The 22,810-nt window shown below is 38.1% G+C and overlaps 1 protein-coding gene across 1 annotated transcript; it reads right to left on the bottom strand.

Moving 5' to 3' along the window:
- Positions 1–4,261: 4,261 nt before the first annotated feature.
- LOC104598463 (PLAT domain-containing protein 1-like) lies at positions 4,262–5,236 on the bottom strand. The gene is made up of 2 exons (XM_010260536.3): positions 5,078–5,236; positions 4,262–4,957 (listed from the first exon to the last, which is right to left on the bottom strand). Exons 1-2 carry the CDS (start codon positions 5,150–5,152, stop codon positions 4,484–4,486), a joined length of 549 nt encoding a protein of 182 aa, XP_010258838.1. The 5' UTR covers positions 5,153–5,236; the 3' UTR covers positions 4,262–4,483.
- Positions 5,237–22,810: the final 17,574 nt, after the last annotated feature.

The raw sequence follows: 22,810 nt of genomic DNA, 5'->3' as shown, positions 1-22,810 counted from the left end.
AGCTTTAAATATCCATTATTAAAAAGGGTATTTTTGTCCCATTCAAATGTTGTCATTTGTCAACTTTCCCAAGTGAGTGATACTCAAGAAAATAAAATTTTCTTGGTCTCTAAATAAACCTGAGAAAAGAACATGGGTTTGTAAATGGGAACCAAAATCCTATTAACCAACTCTCCTCTTCTCAGAATCCAAAAAAAGAACGCCCCCACTAACATAAGAGTCATCCGTGGTGAAGCATTGAAGTTTGTAGTCATTTATAGTGGATGATAGCAAAGTGACACTATCTAAGGGAGATGGGTTGGGAATTGTATCGCCATTAGCATTTGCTAAAGGTGAAGCAGTATAAGGGCAATGAATCTTGGATGGACGATTGGGAAGTAATACTCAAATGTCCATTGTGATGTGATCAACCAGGTGAGAGCTTTGACCTGTTCTTGGGTAGTCGGGGGAAGAGCAAGATGAGCAAAAGCGTGGGAGACATTCATATTGGAGACGAGCATCAGAAGCAAGGCTTTTAAAAACGAACAGGAAATAGAACTGGACAGGAGACCGATTTACAGTTAAGTGGTTCAACCATCCGAATCAAACGGTTCGACCCGTGATGTCATAAATAAATTAAAATAAAAATATATTTATAAATAATAAAAAACAGAAAATTAAATAAAAACAGAAAAAATACAGTAAAATATAAAAAACAAAAAATAAAATTATCTAAATACAAAAATAACAAAGTATATAACAAACAGAAAATAATAAAATACAGAATTGTCCTCTCTATTCTCCCTTCTTCTTCACTACGATAAAGAGTAGAGCCGACAATCTCTGTTCTAAAGATGGAGAAAGTTAAAAAAAGAATAAAATAAATAAATTAATAAAATAAAAGCAAGAGTATGAGGGAGAATGAGCATGAGAACAAGAATCAGGTAAAACAAACAGAGAGATGGAAAGGGGAGGAGGAGCAACGACACTGTTCTCGCTGTTCGCAAAGTAGAGTAGATGTGCTCCTTCAAAAACAAAAGCAATAGTTTTGAGAGAACTTATGTAAAATTGCCGACCGTCACTGCTCCATATTGCTTTTTATTGCTGCTGATTACAAGAGGAAAGAAATCCGCCGCTGCAAAATCGCCGGTCGCTGTTTCTCTTGTTGCTGATTACAAGAAGAAGAAATCCACCACTGTTCCTTGTTGCTCACCGCCGTAGATGAAGCCCTTTTGAAGAAGGAAATCCGGATGATAGTTGTCGGTCGTTGTGATTCACCATTGGTCGACGTTAGTCGTGCTGCCGTAGGTCGTCGATCGACACCGGTCATGGCTGTCGTAGGTCGTCGGAGTATGAGAAGGAAGGCTGGAACTTGGAAGGGTTAGAAGTGAGAACGAAAATGAACTTTCGTTTTAACCCTAACTTGTAAGGGAAAATCGTGGGATATGAATGGATTTTTTTTTTTTAAATTAGATGAAAATAAATTTCGCCTACCTGCGAACCGTTGCCTGGGTTGAACGGTTTAGCAATTCGATCGCCCGGGTCAGCGGTTTTTTGACTTTTTCAATGGTTATTACTAAATAACGATTTACAATATAACCGAACTCAGGGGCTGAATGGTTACCAGTTTTTTTGGTCCCATCTGGTTTTGAAAACCATGATCATAAGTATGCCCATTTAGTAGGGTATATGGAATCACTTGTCCTAGAAGCTTGGGCTATATTTGATTTGAAGGAAAAAAGTAGGGAAAGGAAGGGAAATGTAGGAAACCTTAAACCTTGTACAGGTTTCCTTTCCTTTCCCTTTCTTTTCCTACTTTTTCCTTCAAACCAAACACAACCTTAGTGATATCGATTTACACTTTAATAAGAGCATAGTGGTTCCAATTCTACACTTCTTTTGCAAGAGGGTTCAAAAGGTTTACCAAACACAAATATAATGCATTTAATAGTAGAGGCTTTAAGATAAGAAATGGGTAAACCGAGAAGGTGAAAGAAAAAAATCAACATATTGTAGAGCATAATCATTTGGAGTGGTGTTCAGTTCTCCTTTTTGCAAAACTAGCATATCACTATCAAAGAGCCATGGTGTAAGTACATATTGTCCATCATGATTACGATTGCAATGGAGGTATTAAATTGGAACCACAGAAACACCCATGGTGGCATGCAAGCTGATGTGGATCTGCGGCGAGCCTGTAACTCATTACAAACTTGCGATGAGCTTGAAGTCATCGCAGTTCTACGACGAAAATACCATCAACCAAAATCACTTGTAGCAGGGCATCTAGTAGGACTGAGCAAGACATGTCAAACTAGTCTTGACGTCACCCGCACCATGTCAATATAGGAGACCTGCAAAGGGAAGTAACACATGTGTACTATGAGAATCCTTAGACGAAAAGAAATTTCGTCTTCGAAAGATCTCATGAAACATGTGACGAACTTCTAGCAGTGTCCCCTTGACAAGTAACACCGAATCGAAAATCCTCTTTCCAAATAGGAGTCAAATCCTTTTTCGCTCCTTCCCTTAAGGGCCTCGGGATATCCCTCTATAAAAGGGAGTGTATAGAACATAACAAACACACAATTTTGTCAACAGAGAATCGCAACCTACGTTTGTTATCCAAGACCCCTAGCCTTTCTTCGCCTACACTTAACCTTGCCGTAGCACTTACACATGGGTTTTGATCTGTGTCAAAAGTTGTGGGGAATTTCAAAAGATAGGAATTTGGGCCAAAGTGAAGTAAAGGGCATTCTGTAGTTTTCTAATATTGGAATTCATCTCTTCAAATCTTGCAATTCTAAATTAGTGGTGTCAATTGGACTGGATTTGGTCCAATCCAACCCAGTCCAATGTGAGTCCATTACAAATGGACTAGGTTCAATCCAATTCAATAAACATTTTGGACCAGTCAATTTAATGTCTGGACCGTCCAATCTGTTCAAGTTTGTTTTAATTTAGCTTAATTCTAACCCAAACCTGGTTCATTGGCACCTATATTGTTATCTTCTAACAATGGACAAGATATTAACTCAATCCAACCCAATCCAATATAAATTCATTATGGATGGACTAGGTTCAATCCAATCCAATAAATACTAATTTGGACTATTAATAAATTTTGAACTGACCCAATTTAATGTCTTGTGGGTCCGTCTAATCTGTTAAAATTGATTTTGGTATGGACGGGGTCCAATCCAAACTGATCCATTGACACTACTAATGATCAACTCGTAGAGTATCTTCTAAGGAGTAGCCTGGAAAGACCACGAAGTAAATCGTCATCTTCCATGGTGATTGACAACCAACAAAACTAGATACAGAAGGAGAGTGGACCAATAGCAGAGAGAAGTGTAAAACTGTGTGCGTATAGTATAGATTTATAGACAATTGAACCTTCGAATTTATGTTCTTGATGTATTTATAAGATTTATTTGGATTTTTGATTATTCATTGATGGTCCTTTAAAGGCGAATGCTATGGCATAAAAAAGAAGTTGTTTTTCATTACCTAATTAAAGTTTCTTTCTTTCTTTTTTCTTATCTTTAATTTACACCACAAGGTGGAACCTTACAAAGTGCACCTCACACTGACTTCACAGTCTCATCTCACTGTGTAAATGGTGAGATGTTCCCAATAAATGGTGCGAGATGGGACAGTGAAATTGGTGTGAGTTGCGTTCTGTGAGGAGCAGATCCCGATTCGAAAGGAAGGTTATGGATTGGAGTTCACATGCTGCCACCACATGTACTCTTTCATGAAGCCAAAATCATCAATCATCACTAACATTTAAATTTTGTCCCAACTATATGGATTAGCTACATGAATCTTGTTTCTTCATTCCATTTTATTTGTGCTATAGAGAGTTTTAATCATTTCTTCCTACTTCCATTCAACTCTCTTAAAGTCAAAATAAAAATTAAAAAAATATCTATTTTTGTTTTTAGATATTATTTTTTACCTTTTAAAATTTAGTAGTTGAAATAAGACTTAAATGATGATGATAAATAAAAAGATATATATCTATTTGGCTAGAGCCCATAACTGCAGTCTCCAACTCTATTATGTAAATTTATTAATTTAAACCAATAAACAATGGCCATAAAAATAAGCTAATATGTTTGGTTTGAAGGAAAAGATAGGCAAAGAAAGAAAAAAGAAAGAAAATATTTACAAACCTTATGTGAGTTTCTCTACCTTTTTCTTCCTTTCCTTCCCTTTTTTTTTTAAACCAAACACAACCTAAAAGAAAACAGGAACCACGTACAGTTCAAGCCTCTTTTTTGTAGTAATATAACTATGCAAATTTATTAATTTAGACTAATAAGCAAAGACCATAAAAAGAAAATAAAATTAAGAAAACAGAAAACTAGCCGGATACTGAAATTGCAAATCCATAATCTTTGGAGATTAACTGATTAAGGGGGAGAATAACCAAGCTGACCCACACAATCTCAAAAGTCTAATACTTCTTTTATCTGCATCACATCATCACTCTGCATCACTGTGATTCTGAGGCTGCAGATCCTCCTTCTCTTAGAACGCCGTTTCCGGCCACCGGAGTCCCATTTCGAGGAGAATGCACCTTACGATTGCATTTGTCCACTGAAGCGCTTAGATGGCCGGCAACCAGCCATTGCTTGACGTCGAAGATGGTCTTGCTGCAGTTTTTATGGGGGTCTGTCGACGTCACGTCCACATATTCGCAGTACCAGCTGTTTAACAGGGTGCCCCCGCTGACCGTGAGGTTCAGCTGGCAGAGAGGAAACGCAACGCAGGGAGCCCGGCTGCTGAAGACGTCAAGGTTCCCCCGCTGAAAGTAAGAGTGGCCGTGTTCCATGATCCCCCACTTCCGAAGATCCGGCACCCGCACCGATTTTCCCTTTGCGTTAGTCAGGGTCACGCCGATCTTGGCATTGGTTCCTATCGTGAGAAAGGTTCCCGTCTTCACGTACAGCGTGTATACGCACTTTTCCTGCATCTCAAAATCACCGCCAAATTAACGCGAAGATGAAAGAACGATCCGGCGGCGAACGACGTCAATGGAAATTAAGGTTAGAAATGAGACTGTGAATCACGGCGGTTGTGATCTTACCGACTTGAATAACCCCTGCGCGACGGACAGGTATAAGGCGAGGAAGGTCAGTGTGCAGAAGAGGCGATTGGTCATCTTTGTCCGTTGTTCTGGTGATCTCCGAACTGAAGAGAAGATAGTGTCTCGTCAACTCAGTCTGGGTGTTTCTTCTTGAGAGGGTGAACGGTGTATTTATAATGGCGGTGTGTGGATGGGGATGAGAGGGAGAGCCATTATAAATTACGAAATTACCCATATAACGACGAAGATTATCATGATATATCATGATAAATGATCCACACAGTGACGATACAAATGGCGCATCATGTGAAAACGCTTGTGTTTCGTTTCAATAAATACAATATTATTATAGTTTAAAAGTTAGATTATCATAATATATTAATAATCTATGTTTCAAATTTATCATTATAATTTAAATTTTACGAATAGTAACTTTTACATTACTCATATTATTAAATCAGTTAACTATCTCAATGGTAGAGTGAGATCATGAACTTTGTAATTATGGATAATTGGGTTTAAATTTTTATATCTTATTTTAGGGTTTATTTCAAGAAAAATTCAACTCCAAGGCTGATTCCATGAAGGCTGGTTTAAAACCGGCTTGAGTGGAGGTCGGTTTTAATTATTTGGGATCAGACCCTACATTATAATAAATTGGATAGGGTTGGTTCGAGGTCGGTTTCATTTGGTTTTGGGTAGAATCTATTTATCTGCTCACCCTATTATTTGGTCCCATTGCCTTATTTAATAAATGACATGAAAAATGATTGAAAATGCATTTTGATAAATGATTTAACCAAACAGTATTTCAAGGAAAATGCCTATATGATAAGCTAAAACCATATAAATGACACGAAACCGATCGACCACCACCATCCCAGTTGGAACTGATAGTGAAAATGTTCTTTATTTTACTGCATGAGTAAGAAAGGGTAATTGCATAAGTTTTGGTTTATTTTATATATATATATATATATATATATATTCTTTTTTGTGTTTATATGAATTATATAGCTTAGACTTTGAAATATGAATTGAAAATATATAATACATTTTCTTTATACAAGCTTCTTGTTTGTTTGTTTTACTTATGTTGATGCTTCAAACCACCTCACCTCTACAACAACCAACCGCCTTAGGCTCTAAGATGAGCCTTTTCAGAAAATGGAGTAAGGCCACAAATAGCAACCCGCATTTGTTACGATAGTGTCGTAAGCCCTGTGCTGAAACAATTAAATCAAAGCCTTTGATTTATTATCATGGGTCCACCTTAAATCAGATGAAGTGATCTCTTGATGAACCATTGCAGTACATGCCATGATTTTCTGTTTTAGACCCAGGCTAAGGCAGTGTCGTAGCAATAGTGAACTCCACAAATAAATGAATTAACAAATTAACAATTTGCACAGAACTTAAGAGATTTTCTAACTATTGAATTCGGATTAATTAATTATATTGAATTGTATTTGAGATTTTGAATTAGGGTAAATGGATAAAGACAGTTTATAATGGTTCCTGCCTTGTAGAGGTAGAAAGAAGATAAATTTGATTTTGCTAAAAAAAAAAAAAAATCTTTGTGTAGGTTGGAGGTAAAATGGGCTGATCTCCAATAATTCATCTTTGATGGCGAAAACCCCCCAGCGGAGGTACAAATGATGTATCGTTTTTTGTTCTTCTAGTTTAATCGAGTAAAGAGGAAAAGGGGCCCAAGGTCCTAATGACTAGTGAGGAGCAATTGAGTATTCATGAAGACAATTAGTAGACACATTCATACAGAACGGAGGAATTCATTTTCTTTGCTTAATTCAAGGAAAATTCTAGATTAGTACTTTTGGGCTTAGTGTCACTTTGATCTCCAAATTTTAAAATATGCCAATGCAGTATTCTAATTTTCAAAATGTATTAATCCGATATATATCGTTAATGAACTATCAGTTATGTGCATTATGTGATGATTAGACTTGTTTGTGGGCCGGGTAGCCCGATGGCCCGGCCCGGCCCACACCCCGATCGGGTTTGGTCATGTAATTAGGTCCGTGAGTGAACTCGGGCCTAATATAGTAAGTCCGATTGTGTTTTGGGCCGGACTCGGGATTTGTCAAAAAAGCCCAACTCGGTCTGACTCAGCATTATATATTTTATAAAATATATAATATGTATTTTATATATTATATACAATATATAAATAATATAATATTTATTAAAATATATATTTATAATTTAATATATACATTTTTTATTATTTTCTTTATAATTTCTCTCTCTCTATTCAACCGCTTCAGTAATAATATAGGCTAAATTTCGGGCTCGGGCCTTAAAAAAATCTGTTAATACAGAGTGAAAACCCAGCCTGGCCCGGCCCATGAACAGGTCTAATGACGATATATATAACTTAAATATTTTGAAAATAACAAAATTACCTTTCAAAACTCTGTTCATTATCTTCCTCCACGAGAATATAGGACACTGTTCTGTGTATCAATGTCGACACTGTTCATCATCAAGTGGTGGCACTGAACGTCTAAATCTGTCGTGCAAACTTCCCAAATTGATGTCAAACTTCGCCACCAATTCTGTCATCTGACAGTGAGGAATTTGGTCTAACTTCACCTGTTGATGGCAATTCTTTCTTGTCAAAGCCAAACAAGGAGCATTTACTAATTGAGGTCGAGCAGCGTCGGTCTTGGCGTGTGGCAGAGAATTGTGGTCAATTTCAGCACACAGAAGATGGAAATTTTTTCGGAGAAGTACGGTTTTGCCCAATGAAGATTTCTGATTCAGACTGTAAAACTATAAACATTCGAAAGGATCATAATCCACACTTATTGCACCAACGTTGACATCAATTCCGAGCGGCACCTCCAACAGTAATTTGAGCCTACTAACAAGGAGGAGGGAGAGCTGTTATTATAATTTTTTCAGCTGTGGACCTTTGATCTGACACGGTTACGAAACCAACTAAAGGCAAAGATTTTTTTGACGATGACGTTGAGATCGAGGTCATATCGATCGAGTGGTTCAGGATATTTCGGTTACTGTCAACGCTCTGAAGCAGAATTGTGGGGCTAACATGCCGCAAGAGATACTTAATCAGAAGATGCCTGGCCTCCTCGTTGCTTGTGCGATTGTGCTGGCATTTGCAGGAGTTTGGAGGAAAGTGACGAAGGAGATCGTGAAGACCTCCGAACTTTCCGGCAAGTCGACGTTTTTCATCTCACTGAAGTTGCTTCTCTTCTGCTGTATAAATAAAATCCATAGAATAGAATTTCCGTCATCTCATTTTTCTGTTTAAAAGGTTAACTTGAAAGTGTCTTTTTTGCATTTGTAATATCATTATTCTTTTCCTACATTTTCCGTGTAGTAGAATTAATGTCATGAACTGGTTAATAAAGAAAATTTGATTACACCTAAAGGGCATTTATATCTTTTTACACGTTTTCAAAATTAAAAAGTTAATAATTAAACATTTGATTTATGACTCCGGACCCAGCGAGTTTGAACTCGAAGGAATTATTTCTTTGAACCCACTTATTTTGTGAGACGTTGGTGGGGTTTAAATTTTTAGCCAACAATTCCTTTCCTTTGAAAAATAAAATATTGTAATTAATTATTTATTTATTTCTATGAAGAATCCAGCATCATACAAATCGTTCGAAACCCTTTCACCTCCATAAAATGAACATTTTCCCCACCGTTAAAACCCTTTTCCAATCATCAATGAACTTGATCTTGAGTGCTTCTTCGACCAAAACCCTAATAAAATATTTATCATCTCAATAAAAATGATGCAACCCATAACAAAGATAACTAAAACTCAATTACAGCTCAACAGCTTTGAGCAGGAAACCAGATGTTTTTTTCTTTGGCAAAAAAATAAATAAAATAGATTAACAAAGGAAAACAGGTTGACCTGAAGCGGAAGAATCAGAGATAAAAGAACAAGTTTAATATGGTGAACAACATGCTCACTGAGCCCTTCAATCAATGTATGAGAATCAAACGAACTAAGATCAGAATTAAGGATGTTGAAGCTCAATGGAATTCAACCAGCAAAGCCAACAGAAAATTCGAAAACATCTGGTTAAAACCTCTCTGGTGCGTTTGGAATGATTTATTGTTCATTATTGTGGTAGTTCTTATAAACCAGGATGACCTGCATAGATCCTATGTATAGAAGAAGTGATGAATACAAACTACAGCGTCTGAATATTATTATAAATTAAGACAGTTGTCACAAACTCTAGTGACGTGTCATGTCTGTTACGCTAAATTGTCCAAGTTGCATCGACAGTTGTCCAACTTGTGTCTATATATATATTGCTGTACAGAAATTATTTAATATGAATTCTTCATTATGATTTTTATTTTCATGGTATCAGAGCTTGACCAGGTCAGGGTGTTTTCGTGTCTCTCCCACAAATGTTCTCCATTAGACGTTCTTCATCTCCGACGTCGATGAACTGCAACATCTTTGTTCCTCCGCTCTGACGCTGCTAAACTCCAATGTCGCCTTTCTTGAACCATGTTTTCTTGAAGTCTGAAGCTCTGCCTGTCATGGCCGGAGATCTAGATCCATCCTCTCTGTATTTCCTGCACCCATCGGATAACCTGGTGTTGTTCTTGTATCATGACTCCTCACCGGAGAAAACTACTCAACGTGGCAACACACGATGCGAAACGCGTTGAGAGCAAAAAACAGTTCTACTTGGTAGATGGTACTTTAGCTCAGCTAGATCCTTCTTCCTCCTGAAAACAGAGCATGGATAAAGTGCAATTCCATGGACATATCATAGATTTTCAATTCGCTGGCTCGAATTCTCCATGAGAGCGTATCTTATGCTGATACAGCCAGAGAAATTTGGAAGGATCTTGGGGAACCATTTTCCCAAGGTAATGCACCTCAAGTATACCAGCTCAAGGGCTTGCATCAAGGTGAGCTTTTGGTTGATTATTATTTCACCAAAACTAAACGATTATGGGATGAACTTGGGATATTGTTTTTAACACCGGATTGTACTTGTGGAGGTGCAAAAGAATTGACAATCAAATGATAAATAAACAAACAATGTATTTTCTGCCCTTAGTTTCAATCAACAATATACAACATATTGTAAATGAATAAAGTATAGATTTGATTGATGTTATTGTGTTATGTTTTTAAATTTGATACATATGAGATTCGTGTTAGTTTAGAATCTTCACAGTCGTTTGATAGATTTGGGGAGATTTATCCTGTCAAGGCTGATATTGATGTACTGTGAAGGTGAGATTTGAGGTACATGCAGTGTGAGTTTTCTTGAAATCCTGAACTGGACCAAAATTCCAGTATTGCCCTGGACCTTGGAGATAGATGAGCAAAACTGGAATGTTACACCTAACCCCTAGACTTGATTATGGTACTGCACTAGGTGTTGGATTGGGCTGTCTTTGATGTGCTAATCAGTGAGATCCTTAGAGGGGGTTAAAACCTGGGTATGTTGAGACAACCCGAGAATTTATCTGAGTGGGTGATCAGTGACAGGATCGGGGTTTGAGTTAATTAAATAGGGGCGGATTTGGGTTTGGATCAATAGATAAGGATAAGAGGATAACTCTTATCCACTTAAAAAGTCCAAATCCAAATAAAGATTTGGATCAGGAAACTCCTAATTTGATTAGGAATAAACTGATCTTGAACTGCAGATAATATAAGGGATTATCATTATCATTTAAAGAGTTCAGATCCAAATAAAGATTTGGATCAAGAGATTCTTAATCAGATTAGGAGGTTGTCTCTTTAAGGCTATAAATAGAGAGCGGGAAGGATCTGAAAAAGACACAGACATTATAAAAGACAACTCAGTTTGACTGATTTTTGCCTTCAGCTCCTTTTCTCCCTGCTCTTGCCGTCCTACCCTGTTCGATCTCCAATTCTTGGTGAAGAACTACCTGCTGATCCTACCTCATCCTAAGTTGTGTCATCTTTAGTGGAGGGAGGATTTGGTATACTCTTTGGGCGTGAACACCTGCGTTGGGATGAGCTTTTGCGTGGATTTCGTATCGGGTATATCCCTCCCTAATCTTGGTTTCAGACTTGGTCCAGTTTGATTACAAGAACGAACCTTGAAAATGTAATTTTCTAAACTGGGAATAGGATTCCCGGATGGGAGTAAAGAAATCTTTTGAAATTTCGCCCAACCTTCTTGTAGGGATCGGCCATCCATATGATGGATCTCCCATCCCTTCAGTGGTATCAGAGCTAGGTTCAAGTTTTGAACCAAATTAGATCAGATCTGAATCTACGCAAATGGGCAGAAGGTGTTCTACCTGATTTGCGCAGTTAACGTTTTTTTCTAGGAATTGGTTTCTAGATTTTGGGTGAATTATCTGGAAAATAAATCTTTATTATTCTGTTATATTTATAGAACTGTTCTGTAAATGTTTCTTAAAATATTTGGGCTGTACATGTGGTGGAGATTGTATCTTTCTGGTGCCAAGATTGGCGCACCCTACTATTTCTTTTCTTTTCAATTTGGTATATATATATATTATTTTTAGACAAATTGTATAGGAATTCGATGTGATGTAATAATAGAAAAAATTAGGTTTTTCTGTTTTATTTCCATCTGGAGATTGCTGGAGTGCGCAACAGAGGAGAAGATTTCGTAGAAAGAAGTTCTGCGATCTGCGATTTTGTAGATATTGATTCTACAATCTGCAATTAATTGTTTTTTGCAAGTTTGTAGGATGTCCAAGAAAATCACAGTGCAACCCTCTGATTTCGTTTTTTTGATAATTTGATTATCTAGATTTAATTTATTTTTCATATCATTATTCTTGAATTAAATCTTGAACTGGACACTAAAACTTGGGTCGATTTACACTAGATTTGGACCAAACTGGTTGGACCGAATTATTGGTTTGATGGGGTTGGTTTTTTTGACCCAAATTCGATTTAGGCCAGAGGGTTGATGGCTCACTTCAAGTTTTAACTCGACCTATCTCTGTAAAAACCCAATTTTAATATGATAAAACTGAATCAGCCCTGATTTAGCTACATGGGCCGAACTGATTTTTGCAGTATAGCCCACGTACCTAGATAATGTTATATGATAATATTATGGACTCTGTTGGGTTAATACTGATTTAATCTAATTAATTAAGGGTTTTATAGATATTTTAATTGATTGGATCAATTTGTTTCATGCATGTGATGTATGGATGTGTGATGTGCTACGTACATGGGTCATAAGCACTTGGCCCATGCTAATTCGATAGTGGCTCTTTCACACACCATGGATGAATGCACATCATTGCCATGGTGTCCATAAGATCATTGGATGATCTCCCCGTTTGATGGGCCCCACATCAGATTCCTCCCTAAGAGGAACCATGCGGAACCCTAGCCGTTTAGGGCCCATTTAAATCTGGCTTTGAGAAAGTCAGTGGGAGCCACTTTGGTTTGACCTAAATAAAACTAAGGCGTAATATTTCGTTCCCTCTACTGAAATATAAATGCATGTGATAGGGAGATTTATATGATGAACTCTCTAAAGGCCTTTCATTATTAGCATGAAGATGGGTCATTCAGTAATGAGGAGGTGCACCATAAAATTGGGCTATCCATTTGCTACTGGATCTGTTGGATTGTTTCATAAGATGATAGGGGCGTCAAAGACCAATGTGGGAGGGGCCTATCTTAAAATGGAAGACTCTCTCACGGTACCTTGGCATTCATGAATATGATGAATAAGCACTTATTGGATAGAAAGGTTTAACCTAAAATGGCAATGAACCTTGTCTGACAGAGGCCAAAGGGAAAGCTCGTGAGATGAGTGGATATGATCCTTACAGAAGGTGGTGGGGTTATGCAACTGAAACAGTTGGCCCCATGCACTATATGTGATTTACCACATTTCTAGAGGCATAGTTCACAGTCTCCGTCACTGAAATAGGAGGGAAATCTCAGAGATGAACAAATGGAAATGAAACAGATTAAAATCCATATTTATGTAGATAACATGAATCAAATCAGGTTGTGGACTAATATTTGTTTTACCTTTTAACAGAAATGGCAAATGGACAATTTGCCAAATTGTTGGATGATAATAAGCTTAAGGGTCCAAATTACATTGATTGGTTTCGTAACCTTATGCTGGTTCTGACGTTCGATAAATTGGACAAAGTTGCTAAGAACCCTGCTCCGGATTGTCCGAGTGATAGGACTTCTGAGGCCCATAGGAGAGAATATCAAGAATAGGAAGAGAAAAACTCTATTGCCCGGTGCTACATCATAGCCTCCTTAGACAATCAAATACAACAACAGTTTGATCAGATCAAAGTGTCCAAGGATATCTTGGATAGTCTAAGGACAATGTATGAAGAGCATAATCGTTCTACTCATCAGAAGGTCCTAAAGAAGTTTATGACTGCACAAATGTCCAAGAACCAACTAGTTCATGACCATTGTTTTAAGATGATGGGATACATCAATGGACTAGAGGCTCTTGGATCTAGGCTAGATCATGTCACCAAAGTTGATGTCATCCTGAATTCTTTGCCTCATTTCTTTAATCAGTTCATAATGAATTACAATATGAACAAGCTAAATGTTAGCCTTCAGAAACACACCAATATGTTGCAGATGGCCAAAGAACTGATAAAGAAGGATGAGCCCATAGACATGCTTGTTGAACGTGACAAATCGGGCAAGAAGAAGAAGAAGGCAAAGAAGAAACTTCAAAAGAAAACTACCAAGCCTAAAAAGTAGAAGAAGGACAAGGCATCATATGCCTGTCACTTCTGCAAGCAAACCAACCACTGGAAGAGGAATTGTCTTCAGCAGCTGGAGACTAAGAAACAAGGTAATTTCGAATCCTTTGTCATAGAGACCAATATGTTGGTCACTTCTATTTCCTGGTGTATTGATTCCGGGGCTTCTACTCATGCATGTAATACATTGTAGGGCTTCTACTAAAGTTGTGCTCAATACCCCATTCGATTCTTGCTGAAGAATCACAAGTTCTTAGTGAAGAACTACCTGGTGATCTTACCTCATCTAAGCTGTGTCATCTTCAGTGAAGGGAGGATTTGGTACACTCTTTAGGTGTGAACACCTGCGTTGGGAAGAGCTTTTTGCATGGATTCCATATCAGGTATATCCTTCCCTAATCTTGGTTTCAGATTTGGTCCAGTTTGATTACAAGAACAAACCTTGAAAATGTAGTTTTCTAAACTGAGAATAGGATTCCAAGATGGGAGTAAAGAATTTTTTTTTGAAATTTTGTCCAACCTTCCTGCAGGATTCGTCCATCCATATGATGGATCTCCCATCCCTTCATAAACAAACTCAATCAATTCCTGATGGACTAACGACACCTTCAATAGTGTGCGATCAAGCATCCTTGCTTTTGATCCACTTTCAACAAAAAATCTTGCTTATGCACTCATTATTCAAGAAGAAAGGCAGTAACTCATGGTATCTCAAAAAGGCACCTTGATACAAAAGTCTGCTGCGTTCAATGTGTCAGTTATTCGACCCCTATTTCCAAAGAAAGATATCAGCACTCGCCCAAGACCACGATGTGATTACTACAAAAAGATTGGCCAATCCAAAGAAAAGATGTTATGAATTAAATGGATATCCAGAAGGTTGGGAAAAAGGCAGACCCAACAAGAAGAATGGATCTGCAGGCAACCGTTCTAGAACTCAGATTGTAGCCTATGCCAAGGCTGACCAAACAAATCCTTCTACAACATCTCTAGTGGCTGGATTGCATGGTACTGCGAATATGTGGTATATCAACAATAGCATACCTGTGATGCATGATAGCAAGCTAAGCATACTCACATTTCTTTCCAATAAGCATGTCTCAAGCCCAAGACGCTCAACATGGGTGTTCCTCATGAAGCACAAGTCTGAAACATATCAGCTTCTTGTAGCATTTTGTAACATGATTCACACCCAATTTGATCGTATAGTCAAAACAATAAGATCTGACAAAGGAAAAGAATTTCTCTCTAGTCCTATGCTTCAGTTTTACATCCAAAATGGCATTATGCATCAAAGAACTTGTGTTGATTCCCCTTAGTACAACGGGGCTGCTGAGACAAAGTATGGACACCTCTTGGAGATTGTTCGGGCATTACGATTTCATGCCGGATTGCCAAAATTATTTTGGGGTGAATGTATTCTTACTACAACCTACATTATTAATCATTTGCTCACTGTGCCTCATCAAGGCAAAACGTCATATGAAGTTTTATTTGGTAAGCGTCCTACTTACGATGGCATGTATACATTCAACTGTTTATGTTACACTCAAGCACAACCTCTTTCCAATGATAAATTTGAGTCACGAACCTCTAAATGCATATTTGTGGGTTACCCTTTTAGGCAAAAGGAATACAAAGTTTATGAGATGGACACTGGACGCATTTTCACGTCTAGAAATGTCACATGCCATGAACACTCATTTCCATATGCCAATATCGCTGCACCCATTAGCCAACCCACACAAATTGTTGTTCCATTACTTGATCTTAATTATCCCTTTGAGCCCATTAACCAGCCCATTGACCACACCACTGTCAATAGACTTACCATTATTGATGAAACAATTACAGTTGATCAGCCTATCGTCACAACTGATCAAATTGAAAATACCATTACAGGTGGCCAACCCACTACCACCATTGATCAATCAATTGGGATTTCTAGGCCCACTTGAACTAGGAAACTTCCTTTTCACCTATAAGATTATATCTGCCAATTTCCCACTTCACTATCTTCATCTGTCATTTGTCATCTGTCAGTCTGATCCCTTGATTGAACCCACTACATATTCACAAGTGGCCAAAGACCCAAAAATTTCTCTCTCTCCCATGTGGGAATTATATTCCCTATTTTAGAAAACTGTATTTTCAAGGATCAATCTTGAACCTAAACCAGACCAGATCTAAAACCAAAAGGGAGTGAAGGGATATACCTGATACGAAGTAATAATAACATCCAATGAAGGTGTTCACGCTTAAGGAAAAATCCAAAGACTGCTTCCACTGAAGATGACACGGTGCAAGATGAAGCAGAATCAACATGATGGTTTTCAGTAAGAACCAGATTCTTCAACAAGAATTTGATGGAGGGCTAGTGAGCACGACTTCAGATTACCTTTTCTGCCAAAAGGTAGTATCAAGAACCCTTCTTGATTGCTCCCACAGGTGGAGATCGAACTGGTCTGGCGGCAAGAGCAAGAGAGAAGGAGACAGTGCAGTCGAACTGTGTTGTCTCTCTCTGGAAATCAGTAGTCTATTAGATGATTTCTGTTCTCTACTGAGGATTCGCCCTGCTCTCCTATTTATAGCCTTAAAGAGAGGTTCTCCTAATCTCATTAGGAGTTTCCTAATCCAAATCATGTATTTGGATCTGGACTCTCTTTAAGAGATAAGGATAATCCCTTATCTTATCTGCAGATAAAGATCAACCCTCCTAATCTAATTAGGAGTTTCCTCATCCAAATCTTTATTTGGATTTGGACTCTCTAAGTGGATAGGGATAATCCCTTATCTTATCTGTTGATCTAAATCCCAGAACTGCCCCCTTTTAATTAATCTCATTAAGCCAGTTCGAATTGGGCTTTAGGCCCATTAAGTCCATCTGCTCACTTAGCCTCCTAACTGCTATCCAGTTGGTTATCCTTGTATGGCGTGGGACCCAAACATTGATATAACATCAGCCACATGGGTTCAGTCCTGCCTCTGTTACAAGGCCTGGCCGAATTCACTGTAGGAAATAGTAAACCCCTGAGTCCATCACCATGGGCTCTTAATGGGTCCAACATTTACACTAAATGGTCCTTGGGTCAATCCACGTTATGAAAACCCAAGGACTATGGGCAGATGCAAGATTAACCCATCAGGTATTACCCTCAATGGTCTTACACTTAACCTCTCAGCCCATAATGATCTAACACTCCCCGATAAGAGAGGACCTTCCCTCGGCTGCAAGGTACAGTGCTGCACTCTCTACTCACATGGATCCCGAGAATTAAAACCTTTTGCAAACATTTTGAAACCATAATATATATATATATATATATATATATATATATTGCAAAACAAATTTCAACGGTTGAAATCGATTGCCGGCAGTTTTGGTTTCCATCAGAGAGAGTGCATCCCCGATCATTCACTTTGTCCGACAAAGGGGCTGATCCTGTCACTATGATCACCCACTCAGATGAATTCCCGGACTGTCCCAACATACCTAGGTTTTGACCCCCTCTAATGATCTCACTGATTGTCATATCAAAGACAGCCCAATTCGACACCTAGTGCAGTATCATAATCGAGTTTGGGTCAGGTGTAACATTCCAGTTTTGCCCATCTATCTCTAAGGTCTAGGGCAATACTGAAATTCTGGTCCGGTTCAGGGTTTCAAGAAAACCCACACAGCATGTACCTCAGGTCTCACCCTGGTAGGTGAGACAAGCCACCCCAACCAACTTGGCGGCACATCAGTGTCAGCCTTGGCAGGATAAATCTCCCATATCTATCCAATGACTGTGAAGATTCTAAACTAACACGGGTTTCATATGTGTCTAGTTTAAGGGTATTACACAGAAACACACCATAATAACATGGATCAAATATGTACTTTATTCATTTACATTAAATGTCATAATGTAACCTGGTATAAGCCGGAGTCCCACTTGCACTTAGGTCTAACCTGGTATAAGCCGGAGTCCCAGACTTTCCACGTGTTTCTCAAACACTTTTTGTGTTAGTGGCTTAGTCAATGGGTCTATCACATTCTCCGCTAATGCTACCCTTTAACATCAATCTCCCGTAGATCCATTGTTGTCACACAACAGTGGAATGGGTGATGTGCAGAATTCCAAATTCCAGAATGAACACCTTCATTCATTAGGCAACCTCACTTACGGCAATGTGTTCGGCTTGGATTGTGGACTGTTATTCTTATTACTTAGGACCCCTATTTGCTGCTTTTCCAACAAACAACACACAACCCTATCGTGAAGATATAACTAGATGTAGACTTTCTATCATCTGGATCTGACTAGAAATTGGCATCAGTATGCCCCTAGATCTGTAGTGAACTACTATCGAATACCAGACAAAACTCTTTTGTCCTTCGAAGGTATTAGTATGTTTTTCACAGTAGTCCAATGCTTTTGCCCTGGGTTAGATTGGAATCTGTTTACCACACTTACTGCCTGAAAGATGTCAGGACGAGTGCACAACATGGCATACATGATGCTCCCAACGACTGTGGCATAGGAAACATTTCTCATGCCCTCAATCTCTTTTGGAGTCTTGGGAGACATGCCCTTGGAGAAAGTGACTCCATGCCTGAAATGAACATTTCCTTTATTGGAGTTCTCCATGTTGTATCTCTTGACTATTTTGTCAATGTAAGCAGATTGCGATAATCCTATTATCCTCTTCGATCTATCTCTATGGAGTCGAAGACCCAATATGTAAGAGGCTTCTCCAAGATCTTTCATGGAGAATTGTTGTGAAAGCCACACTTTCACTGTAGTCAACATTCCTACATCATTCCCAATGAGTAGAATGTCATCTACATATAAAACCAAGAATGTAACCTTATCACCACTGGTTTTCCTGTAAACACAGGGCTCATCTAGATTTTGCTCAAAGTCAAACTGTTTGATGGTAGAGTCAAACCGGATGTTCCAACTCCTAGAAGCTTGCTTAAGTCCATATATGGATCGGTTGAGTTTACATACTATGTGTTCCTGACCTGCAACTATGAAACTTTGTGGTTGCTGCATATAGATATCTTCACTAAGATCTCAATTCAGGAACGCAATTTTGACATCCATCTTCCAAATCTCGTAATCATGGTATGCCATTACAACTAGCAGGATCCTAATGGATTTAAGCATGGCCACCAGCTAAAAGGTTTCATCATAATCGATTCATTCTTTCTGAGTGTAACCTTTCACCACAAGACGAGTGAAATGGTTGAAATTCTCACTTCTTTCTCATTTAATCCCACTCTTCATTTTTTTTTCTATATAATGGTAAATATATACATTTAAGGAAGAGGGAATTCACCATGCCAATTGGTTTCCCTTCTCTTACTTTTGACATGTCATGAAATGGTTGGAATCAAAGGAAAAATCCCTTCAAGTCCAAATGCACTAGATTCAGTGTGACAATTTATGCATTTTATTGGTGACTTTTGTCAAATATTTATATTTGTGATCATTTTTCAATTTTTTTTTATATGAACATAAGTGGGCCTGATGATGATATATCTAAAGATAGGGAAGAAGTGTGAAAGTTGTGGGGTTGCAACTTAGAATGCAATACAAAAAAGCAAGAAAGTATCTTATTTATGGGTCATTTACTTAGATACCCCAATAATTTCATGTATTTACTAAAATCTACCCTGGATATTACTAAATCATCCCCTTACCTCTTTACTTAATTGACCTTAGGAACTATTTTTATTTTTGTTTGGGAATGGTCATGTGAAAAGGGCATAGGCCCAAGATTTTTTATTTCAAAAATGTGCCTAGCAGCTCCTATATCAACTGATGAGGGCATATTTGGCCCTCCGTTGACCTAGCGACACATGGCAATTGCCTTCACCTCATCGCCATGTGGATAGACACATATCTCACCCAATCAAGGGGATGCACCGTAGAATTAGTTTAGAGCACCTCATGTACAGTTCGGGCACCTCAGTAGGGCGGCTAGTAGCACCTCGTCCAGGGCCGACCTGTGTTACCTTGTCATTACCGGTCCAATGGACCTCGGCATGAGTAGCGACCTCCTTGAGGACTTGCCGACCAATGGTATCTCGTCAGTATTGGTTGAAATGACCTCGTTGTAGGGAGCGACCTCCCTCGAGAACCTACCGACCTAACTAAGGTCAATGTAGCGACCTACCAGACATGCTCGCCGACCCCCTCAACGTGCATCCTGTTACTCTCGGGTCTCCCGGAAGGCAGCTAACATACTGAATGTTCCAGAGGAAGGCGCAAAGCCTGGTCTACATGCGCAACTACCTCCGAGGACTTCGGCCCGGCTAGCCATGACTTCCCAGAGATCTCGGACAGAGTGCATGAAGCCCCGCCAAACAACGCCTGTACAAAAGCTTCATTTCCAACTTCAAGAGGTATACGCAACTTAACTCTCACAGCTCTCTAACTCTCTTGCTTTTAGCTCTCTCAAAAATCTCCAATTCCCTGACTTAAGCATCGGAGTACCCACCCCGAGTAAAGCAGCCCAGACACTTTGACACTGTCTTTCTACAAGTCGACCCGACAAACTAGCCAGCTCGACATCCAAATTGCCCTCCAGTAGGGAGTTGTCGGATCACACATCATCATCAACCATTAAGAAATAAAATCCAGGGGAAAAGTTGATATTTTTCTTTTATTTTCTTTTAACTAATTTGATCAAATGGATGTTAGGGTAAAAATGCCATTTTCTTCTACCATCTAAAAAATGTAAATTACTGAAATCTCCTCTAAGGTTTCTGCAATCATGGTATCTACACACACCCCTTCGGTTATGTGAACGTTAAAAAATAATAGAAAATTCTATGTCATGTTCTCAGCATTTGTAAATACCAAGATTACTCTTACATGATAAGATAAGGTTTTATACTAATTAAAATACCTTTAAAGGACTGTTTTCCTAAGTGAACAAACCTAGGCATATATTTGAAGGATAAACAATGCCATAAGCACAAGCACATAGAAGCATCTACTCAGCTGCCAAGTGGGTCATCTTTCTTGTTGTTATGATAAAACTGTTGATGGTTTACGTAAAGATCTTTTGGTTGTATGGCAGTGGCATTAATCCTCCTTCAAACATGTGGATAGGTTTCTTTACTCTGAAAAAAAAGTCCTTTTGGTGGTATTTTGGTCAAGATGAATTCCTATCTTTGTTGCTTAGACTGACAATTCAAGATGGGGTGAATTGGGTTTTATTACCTTTTAATTTAAATTGTTATATAAATGCAAATAACAATCAATAATTAGAACCCATTGATTATGGTTATGGGTGTATTCGAGCTGAGCTGAGTTCAACATCTAATTATTCGAGTTCGATTTTCGAATCGAGTTAAAGATTTGAGTTTGAATTCAGTTAGAGTTGATTATGAGACAAACATTTTATATATGTATACATATATACATATATATGGAAAAGTTCAATTAAACTTAAGAACCTGACAAATCAAGCTTTATTAAATTTAAATTTAATTCTAAACTCGATTTAACCTGAACCTAATCGAACTTTTTATGAGCTGAAAATCTAATAGCTCATGAAAAAATTGCCTCTCGGCCACCATAATTATGTTGAAAGTCTGTCTTTGTAGGGAGGGAGGAAATGTATCAATGGATATGCAAAGTGCATTAAATGATGCACAGTGGTAAAAAAGATAAAACAAGTAAAACTTTAGAGTTGCATGTAGTGTTCAGGTCGTGTGCAGTAGATAAAAGATTTCTACGCCTCTCCCCAAGATTTCACGACTATTGATTGGTCAAACTTTTTACACAACTCCATCATCTTCACCGCTTTCATCCGATTTGAATTCAAATTATTTGTTGATAGCTGTTCAGCAGGTTGTGGAACTAATGATGAAGTTTTATATGAGTAATAAATTCATGGGCTTTAACGATAGAGTTCATGTATTTCAATATTAATATATAATCTTATCATTGGTTCTACAGCTTGCTGAATAATTAAAGCGTTCAGCTAAATTTTATTCATCTGAATTTGCACATACCACCACTTTAATTTTGAAGTGATAAAACCAATGTTTTAAAAGTTGATTTGGAATTGAAACCATTTTGGCCACTTAGTTTTTGAGTCAATGGTTTGACTATCCAATTTGAATGCATCAATGATTTGAGTACCTGAGTGAACGGGTTGTTGATCAAATCAATGATTTTGGCCAAAGAATGAATTAAGGGTGAATGAACAATTGTCTAAATGGTTTTTGGTCCAACCATCCGGATCAATGATGGTTAGAAAACAATAGATAAAAGTGCCAAATACTATCAGAGTATAAAATGAATGAATACAAATATGATATTCTTTTTATCCATTTTGGATTAGAGATGACAATTACAGTACAAACCACCTCCACTCAGATTCACGTACACAAGCTACAAAAGCTCATTCAACAAATTTTCACCTGACTTAATAACTTCCCCTTGACTCCCTTTTTTTCCCAAAGTGCAGGCCAGCCCTCAGTTGGTTAATAATTTGCAATCAATTATTTTATGCCAGTAAGGAGAAGGCTTTCTCAAAGAGTCAAATTGGCTCGTATGGACATAATAATTTGCAGCTTGATTATTGATTACAACATTATGTCCTTTTTTGACCATTTTAAAGTTAACCCAGGAAACATTTACTTGGACAAATACACTTACCCAAATAAGTTACAAAGTTGTAAATGAACAAAACCTTTGAGGCACCAATAATGTATCAACATGCAAGGCTCCATAGACTTGAGGCTACTGAACTTAACATTCAACTTTCATAGATGATTAGGGCGGTGTTTGGCATCGACGTCGTTGCTCCAGAAAACGGTGACATATCAGCACCACATTGGAAAAATCGGTACTTCAGGAAACGTCAATATGTTTAGAACTATTTTTTCCATAAAAAACGGTACTCCAATGAGGACATGATGTGGTAGTGACGTGGACTTCCTATAATGTGTACCAATTCTGAAAACATATA

The sequence above is a fragment of the Nelumbo nucifera genome, chromosome 6 (assembly GCF_055504915.1).
Source record: "Nelumbo nucifera cultivar China Antique chromosome 6, China Antique-T2T, whole genome shotgun sequence".
Taxonomy (NCBI): Eukaryota; Viridiplantae; Streptophyta; class Magnoliopsida; order Proteales; family Nelumbonaceae; genus Nelumbo; species Nelumbo nucifera.
This window is presented reverse-complemented; position numbering and strand designations above follow the sequence as displayed.